The 9,261-nt window shown below is 41.4% G+C and overlaps 1 protein-coding gene across 1 annotated transcript; it reads right to left on the bottom strand.

The window, feature by feature from the left end:
* Positions 1-50: 50 nt before the first annotated feature.
* Positions 51-8,699, bottom strand: HSP83_4 (Heat shock protein 83). The gene has a single exon (XM_051216577.1). It carries the CDS (start codon positions 5,420-5,422, stop codon positions 3,542-3,544), a length of 1,881 nt encoding a protein of 626 aa, XP_051063924.1. The 5' UTR covers positions 5,423-8,699; the 3' UTR covers positions 51-3,541.
* Positions 8,700-9,261: the final 562 nt, after the last annotated feature.

The following is a 9,261-nucleotide window of genomic DNA, read 5'->3' as shown; positions in this document are numbered from 1 at the left end:
TGCCAGTCGTGGGAGGTATGGTATTTTATTTGCATATTCTCAGTAGTGTGCACAGATAATATTCAGAAATGGTGCCTCAAGTTCCAAGTCAATATATGTCGGTTTTCCGATACGTTGTACAAGTGTGCACCGAATAATGGCTGACAACAAGCTGCTGTCAAAACATTTCCCCAAAATTGTGACGTCTATCTAGTTGATATACGGTGTGTCAAAACCTGCATAAACAACAAGCTTTACTCCTATAACAGATATGACTTAAAACAAAGATGCTAAGAAGAGGTAGATAACGACTCTGATATTCACCAACCATCGTACATCATGTCGAATGATTTTGGGCCTTCTCGAGTTAGACCCGAAAGGTGTGGTCCGCCACTTTGCTTCCAGTTTTTAACTCATTAAGGTCGTTCTTCTACTTGATTTCTTCATCAAGTGATAAATCAGGTTGGACACGAATATTCAGCTTGCCAGTTTTGTATGTGTTATTTAATATAATCTCCCCTCCCTTGTAACTTATGAGGGCCAACTTCAAGATCCCCCTTAATTGGGTCCAACCTCATCCTCTTCAGATCATGTGTTTGTCATCTGACGGGGTCATTTAATTTTGGCTCATTTATGCTCTAAATTAGGAACAGAGTTTACTTCTTTGAGAGTCGTGTTCACGGCTTCGGATCGTGCTGTCATTTCCCGGTTTTTTCATTCTATGAATTCAAGTCCATTGATCTGAGCAACTCACGATAAAACTGCATGGGATCAAAAGTTTTCCAACTTCTCCAATGTTAAGTCTATTCCTAGACTTTGGATAAGTGACCCGGAATATGAGTCTATCAAAGACTTACCAACCAAACGATCACCGATTGTGGCTATCTTTCTTTCTTTTTTATGTTTCCGCACTGTCAACGAATGCTCGTCAGTCAGGACTACTTAAAACAGTATCAGGTTTATCTGGGTCTTCAGGGACTACTTTGGGATCGTGAACATCAAAAGGCAGTGTTATTTCACTCTTTATTTGTGCCAGAAAAGATTTCGCCTCTACATGGTTTGCAGTCGGGTAGTTGGCTCGTCCCGTGACAACACATCCCCATTCACACATTCTTCGCTGTCAGTGTTCATTTTGCCAGTCCAGCCCTCATCTTATTTCCTGCCGGCCGGCGCTAGAAGGCTGATAGCTTCTAGGATAAGTAATGTCATACTGAAACAGAAAAACATACAACACCAATGGAAGTTAGGCTTCCAGCATCTTCTGTATGCGATGGGAATCAAAAGGGTTCACGTCTTGCAGAACTACTTTCTGTAATTGTCACACTGCATTCCTCCACTTACAGAGAAGAAATAATACGGATGTCCATATTAATGAGTAGAATTAAAGAATTTTATAAGATTTAAAAAGGGAAAAAACCAACAAAGCACACAAGGTAGTCACTAGTGTGTTTATTAACTAAAAAGTAGTTAGACAAAGTCTATTTGAAGAAAATCCAAAAGCTTTGCCAAAATAATTCAAGTAAGAATAGATGAAGGATGCTATAGTATCAAAGCAACCAAAGTGCTGGATAAAATGTGACCATCCATAATAATTCAAGAGACTAGTCAGCAGATGATTTTACAGTGATCAAGAGTATTCAATTTAATGTGCTAACTAGTAATTCTCAAAATAGTTCAATTTAAGGCGAAACTCGATGAGCTCAAATAAACGTCCTATATCTGGAATTCATTATCAACCCGCAATAATGTACAAAGGTATCATCAGTTGATACAAGTAACACAAACGCCACAGCTAGAATGGGAATCCAAATTTCTGTAATCAACTATGGGTCTTACCATTTGGTTCATCATGTTTGTTCGGCTGTGTATTGAATACAGACTCTGTATGATCTTGAATATACTCATTAGTATTAGAATTAACAACCAAAATCAGACTCACCTTGTTCCTGGAATGGGGAGATTATAATTTATGGACGAACCAACCAGGTACTAGATAACAGGTCTCAAATTTTGGCGCGAAGTTAACCCATCCGTTTGGCTTAACAGAGTTTTGGAATCATAGCTGATGTCAGTTCGTGATAAAAACTCTAAATCTAATTCTCACCATGACCATCAATTGCAAATCATAATTCTAATTCTTCACGCCGGTTTATAACACTCATTTGGTCCTAGTTATTAGGTGAACATTTTCAAGGTTAATTGAACGTCGCCCAAAGGTCATCCATAAATTATAGTCTCACCCCTGGGAATACATTTGGTCGCTATGTCGGTTTCATGCACTTCAGTCATTGATATCTAGAAGTCTAACCACAGATTTTCCAACAATTTCCACTACAACCCCGTGGTTGGTCAAGGATTATTCACACAACAATATGCAACCTCCGCAAACTTGAAACACATTTAGCACGTTTCAGTTTGGAAAGGGCAGGAGGTTTGAAGGCCTTTGTTAGTCCTGGCAATGGTGGTCTCCCAGTTGATCCAACTTTCTTCTGAAAGAGTCGACAAATGGAGCCTCAACCACTTGCTGAGGTAATGAATTCCACTCGTTGATGATTCGATGGGAAAGTCGATAGTCAGCTGACGAGTAATTTGTTCTGGACTTGTGAACTTTTTTGGAGTGTCCTCGTAAATTCTCTGTTTCGGAAGGCAAGAAGAACGAGGGTATATCAGGTGCAAATTTATCACTAAGCAATTTGAGAACTGTAATCAAGTCGCCTCTAGTTCTACGATATGATAACGGGAAAAGTTGTAGTTTGGCCAGTCGAGCATCATACGGAAGCTTCGCTATTCCGGTAATCAGCTTAGTTGCTGTTCTCTGAACCTTTACCAGAGGCTCACAGTCTTTTTTAAGCAGGGGCCAGCCGCTTGTATGCAGTACTCAAGTTCAGGACGTACGAACACTGTATACAAAGTCAAAAGTGTTTTAGCGTCGACATGACTAAAAGCCCTACGTATTGACCATAAGGTTCCAAAAACGTTGGACCTAACTTATTATCTCTTTTTCCTCCCACTAGATCGGGACATCTCAGAGGACGTAGAAGGTGAGTAGAAAAGCGAAGAACGAACAAAATACCACTGGCATACAGGTCTTCACAACGAGTCATCAATACTTGGAACCTGCTGCCCGGAGCAGTGGTGTCTGCACTTTCAATTCAGATTTGTGAAGTAAGAATAGAACGCTTACGGCCTATGTTATTCCTTTTCTGGTATGCTTCTGTGAGTGTCCAGTCTTATCTTGAATGAGTCAATTGAAGGTGCAGACACCACTGCTTCGGGCGGCAGGTTCCAAGAATTGATGACTCGTTGTGAAAACCTGTATACCAATGATATTTTGTTCGTTCGCTTTTCCACTGCGCTGTTAAGTCCTCTGAGATGTCCCGATCTAATGTGAAGAAAAACAGATAATAAGTTAGGTCTAACATCATTTCTCAGTATTCTGTATATCAAATTAGATCTCCTCTTTATCTGCCATAGGACAGAGTAAATAGGTCTAGTTTTTCAAGCCGCTCTTTGTATGGTGTTCTTCCAGTCTTTTGGTAAACGACCCTGCGTTACGGATAAATTAAAGCATGTACTTAAAGGTTTCGCAACGAAGTAAGTTAATTTCTTTAGTAAACTGGGATGCAGTTCGTCGGGTCCCGTGGATCCTCTCCATGTTAGCAGACCATCCAAACTCTGAAGTTACAACGCAACATGGGGAATTGGTAAGTCGATTCGAAATACTAACTTTCTCAACGTTCTTGCCGAGGATTTGCTGGATCTCTTTGCACAGCGTTTCGAACGACGACTTCAGCTCTTCGAATTGCTTTTTGTCCTCGTCACTCTCAGGTAATTGAAGACCGTCCTTCGTAACACAAACCAGCTTCTTGTTTTCGTATTGCCGTATATGGGTAACAGCATATTCGTCAATCGGGTCAACCATGAACAGTACTTCGAATCCACGTTGAGTAAGCTTCTCAGTAAATGGTGAATTCATTACAGCTTGCTTTGACTCACCTGTTATGTAGTAAATATCTTGTTGTTCAGGCTTCATACGTGATACATAATCCTTCATGCTGATCATTTCATCACCAGAAGCTGAGGAATAGAAACGCAGTAAGTCGGATAGCTTCCCCCTATTAACACTATCTTCATGGATGCCCAGTTTTATACTTTTCGAGTATTGCTCGTAAAACTTCTTGTAGTTATCTTTATCCTCCGCTATCTCCTCAAATAGCTCAATACATTTCCTGACCAAGCTCTTACGAATAACCTTCAATACGTTGTTCTGCTGCAACACCTCACGACTGATGTTAAGGGGCAGGTCTTCACTATCCACAACGCCTCGGACGAAATTCAAGTACTCAGGAATCATATCATCACACGTATCCATGATCAGCACTCTTCGCACATACAATTTGATATTGTTTCGCTTCTTACGCGATCCTTCGAACATGTCTATAGGTGCACGTTTAGGCACAAACAGCAACGCTCGGAACTCTAACTGTCCTTCAACAGAGAAGTGCTTCACGGCAAGATGGTCCTCCCAGTCATTAGTAAGCGACTTGTAAAACTCGGCATACTCTTCTGTATTTATATCTTCGGGATTACGCGTCCAGAGCGGTTTAAGCTTGTTCAGTTGCTCTTCTTCAGTATACTTCTCCACAACCTTCTTTTTATTTTTCTTTTCCTTATTCTCCTCCTCCTCGTCTTCATCTAGGTCTTCGACTTTCGGTTTGTCGTCAGCCTCGTCAGTTTCTTTCGACTCGGACTTTTCAGCCTCATCATCAGACACTTCCTTGGTCCGCTCTTTATTAACAACCAGCTTGATGGGATAGTTAATAAAATTAGAATGTTTCTTCACTATATCTCGAATTTTTCTCTCTTCAAGAAAATCTAGTTGATCTTCTTTGAGATGCAATATCACCTTAGTGCCTCGTTTTGGCAACTCACTGTCATCTGGTGCAATTGTGAAAGTTCCACCAGCGGACGACTCCCAAATGTACTGGTCATCATCATTATTTTTCGTCACTACTTGAACCCGGTCGGCTATAAGGTAGGCAGAATAGAAACCTACACCAAATTGACCAATCATCGATATATCTGCACCATCAGCCAGAGCCTCCATAAACGCCTTCGTGCCAGAGGAAGCGATCGTACCCAAATTCTTAATCAAATCTGCTTTCGTCATACCAATACCAGTATCCAGGACAGTCAAAGTTCCAGCCTCCTTGTTGGGTATCAACTTGACATACATATCTTCTCCGGAATCAAGAACTGATGGATCAGTCAAACTCTTATACCTCAACTTGTCCAGAGCGTCACTAGCATTAGATATAAGCTCACGAAGAAATATCTCTTTGTTGGAGTAGAAAGTGTTGATAATCAGGCTCATAAGCTGGGCGATCTCAGCCTGAAACGCGAACTCCTCAGGTTGTTGCTCGGTAACCATTGATTCGGGCATTGTACAGCGTCTAACACAAAATCAAGTAACGAACGCGCGCTGAGCGTGCCTTTATAAATACTGTTTAGAATGTTCTAGAATTTATTGTTTGGTTTCTAAAAATAGAAACAAATGGACCAATAGGAACAGAGTAGATTTGCGTAGAATATTCTAGACTGTTCCTTCACTTTTCATTGGCTCACAAACTCGGGTCAACAAACTGGTATCATCCTGGCCACTGTTTGTGTAAACTTTTCCGTATGAGGTAATAGTGGAGAGATCTAGATGTTTGGTTATAAGATTTGGATTTCTGAAATCTTAGATTGACAGTTTTCAGTTTCAGTTTGGAAAGGACTGGAGGCTTGACGGCCTGTGTTAGTCCTGGCAATGGTTGTTTCTCAGTTGATCCAACTTTTGAAAGTGTTGACAGATGGAGCCTCAACCACTTACTGTGGTAATGAATTCCACTCGCTGATGATTCGATGGGAAGTCGATGTTCAGCTGATAAGTAATTTGTTCTGAACTTGTGAAGTTTTTGGAGTGTCCTCGTAAATTCTCTGTTTTTGAAGTCAAGGGAAGTAAAGGCATATCAGATGGAAATTTATTACTAAGTAGTTCAAAAAACTAATGTATTAGCCTCTGGTCCTTCAATATAACAACGGGAATAGGTTTAGCCTAGCCAGTCGAGCATCATATGGGGCTAGCTACCATACAAAGATCGGCTTGAAAAGCTAGACCTCTTTACTCTGTCCTATCTCAGATTAAGAGGTGATCTGATTTTGATGCATATAATATTAAGTAATGATTTTGGGACTAATATATCCTCTCTTTTTCTTCCCACTATATTGGGATATCTCAGGGGAATAGCAGGCGAGTAGAAAAGCCAAGGGCGAAGAAAATACCCTTGGTACACAGGTTTTCACATCGAGTCATCAATTCTTGGAACCTGTTACCCGAAGTAGTGGTGTCCGCATCTCCAATCGACTCATTCAAGAGAAGACTGGACACTCACAGAAGCATACTAGAAAAGGAATAACATAGGCCGTAAGCGTTCTGTCCTTACTACACAAATCTGAATCTCTGGACCTTTTCTAGAAGGTCACTGTCTTTTTAAGCAGGGTCTAATCAATTCTATGCAGTGCTCGAGTTTAGTACGCACGAACTTTGTATACTGAGTCAAAAGCGTTTTAGCGTCGACATGACTAAAAGCCCTACATATTGACCATAAAGTTCTAAAACCTTTGGTGGCTATTGCACGACAGTGTGCAGTAGTCCTTAAGTTTTGGCCCAACTAGAAAGTCTTTTGCCCACAACAATAGATTCCCTCGAACCCCGACATTTCTTAACTTATATAGCAGCCGGTTGTGCGGAACTTGGTCAAAAGCTTTGCTGAAGTCAGTGTAGGCTACGTTTTTATGTAACTTTTGGTCTTTAAGAGCTCACCAGTTTTCACGAGCCACTAATAATTTAGTGAGGCAGGAATAACCTATAATAAAACCATGCTGCTTTTCCGAAAGGATCCGGTTTGCATCGAATTACTTAAACAGCTCCTTTCGAATAATCTTTTCTAAAATCTTACAACAACACAAATTAGGCCAACGGGTTGGTAATTCTCAGGTTTATGTTTCATAACTGTTTCGAAGACAGGACTTACTATGGTGTTCTTCCAGTCTTTTGGTAAACGACCCTGCGTTACGGATAGATTAAAGCATGTACTCAAAGGTTTCGCAACGAAGTAAGTTGATTTCTTTAGTAACCTGGGATGCAGTTCGTCGGGTCCCGTGGATTTACCTATGTTAAGCCTATTCAGCAGACCAAACACATCCAGATCTTTAATGGTCACGCTGTCCAGTGTGTGTGTGTGTGTGTGTGGGTTTGTATGGACTCACGGGAAGGGCTTTTCTACGGTATATACATTGCTAAAGTAGTTCGAGAACACTTGAGCCTTACCAAAGTCGTCCTCCACTAATGATGCGGCAGTACTGTCTCTCCATAGTGCTGGAATATGTCCTCTTCTTTTTGTCCTTTGATTAGGATATTCCTTGGCGATTTTTCTTCGTACAACTTTCTAGATTTACAGAGGGTGGAGGCACAGGCATTCTAAGCTTTTCGATACTGAGATTTTGTCTCAGACCCCAGTAACCTGAATCTATCCCACATTTTTCTCCTCTTACAGAGGTCGCGAGCCTCCTTACTGAACCATGGTGGAGAGTTTGTCGGCCCCCTTGGTATGGTCCAAGGGATGTGGGGTGCGGTAACTTTTAAGTATAAATTTCGAAACGCGTCCCAAGCCGTTTCAATTGAGGACTCTGGGTCTATTGTCCAATCTACTAACGATGCTGAGTGCATGATATCTGGTATGTTTGCTTTCCAGACGTTAGGTCTGGATTGAGTTAACGCGTGTTTGACGTGTTTGACAGTTATATGGAAGTCGAAAGTTAAAACTGCGTGATCACTTTTACCTAGGGGTGGCATATAATGGAGGTTCGCAACGTCATCCTCATAGTGAGTCAGTATAAGATCTAGTAAGTATGATTCAGCGTCCGGGTTGTACCTAGTCGCTTCTTTCACATGTTGCACCAGGTCACATGTGATAACCGCATCAACTAGTTCCTGCTCGAAGGAATTTTCTGACGATTCAGTTAGCAGATTTTCACAGTCTACCATAGGTGTATTAAAGTCCCCTAGAACTAGACATCGACCACTTCATGACCAAGTATTGAGACTGCTTAGCAAGACCTCATTTACCTCACGGCCTGGACTGCGATAGACCAAGCCAATCAGCAGCTCTTATCCCTTGCATTTCAAGCGGCAAATAACTAATTCACACGTCCCACTCTCATGCTATACACTGTCGATAATGGCAAATGGGATAGCATTCCTAATGAATAGAGCTGCTCCCCCCCTTTACGCTTCTGGATTCTATCGGCTCTTACCAACCTAAAGCCCTCAAAATCAAGTCCCATACTATCTGTAGGCTGCGTCAGCCAAGTTTCTGTGACTGCGATATCTGGCTTGGTAGAGTCAATCTGTACACCTAGTTCCGATCGCATATTGAGTAAGCTTCGGGCATTAGTGTAACAGATCCGAAACCTATTTAAATGGTTTCGTGCTACACTCAGAGTGGCTTCCTTATCATTCTCTGTTGAGGCCTCACAATCCAAAAGTTTACAATTTTTATGTTCTTTTCGCCAGCGTCTAACCTAGGTTGTAGTTCATTTTCGGCTTCCCGTCTTTTTACGCTGTCTACCGACGGCAATTCCTTACGGACAAAAACTCATGAACCCTTTAATTTATGTCCATTCTGTAAAATTAAATCGCGTTCATTCGAAGATTTGGATACTACTATCAGCAGTCTGTATTGATTAGGCTTCAAGTTCGCTAGATTACCTAGTCGGACACTTTTAGCAAAGTGACTCCGGGGATATTTTGAGTCATGAGTTGACTAAGTAGTTGTTTTATCAGCACAATGTTACACTTAAAACGAGTTTTCGGTTCAGAGCTTTCACTCTCCTTGATTCTATGAAAAATGACTGATCTGTCACTGTGATCAGCCTTCGATTTCTCGACTACTTTTATGGGGGAAGGATTACCCTTTATGTCGTTATGTTGTTTCTTCCTTACAACCTATAACCAGTCGTCAATATCGCTACGAGAAGCAACCACAGTCGCGTCAAACATACTGTGGGATTCCGGAGGGTTGTCGACGATTTGGGAGGTCAAGTTATATTTCCCGCTAGAAACCGATCGAGCCTTACGACCTCAGCTTCTAGGCGTTTCCTGCTGGATACCATTCAGAAGACGAGGGAAAGAAGAACCTTCTTTTCTTACGTTTTTGGTTAAGACAGACCTCTTTGAAG

The sequence above is a fragment of the Schistosoma haematobium genome (assembly GCF_000699445.3).
Source record: "Schistosoma haematobium chromosome Unknown HiC_scaffold_528, whole genome shotgun sequence".
Classification (NCBI taxonomy): Eukaryota; Metazoa; Platyhelminthes; class Trematoda; order Strigeidida; family Schistosomatidae; genus Schistosoma; species Schistosoma haematobium.
The sequence above is the reverse complement of the archived record's forward strand: the minus strand, read 5'-3'. Positions and strand labels throughout refer to the sequence as shown.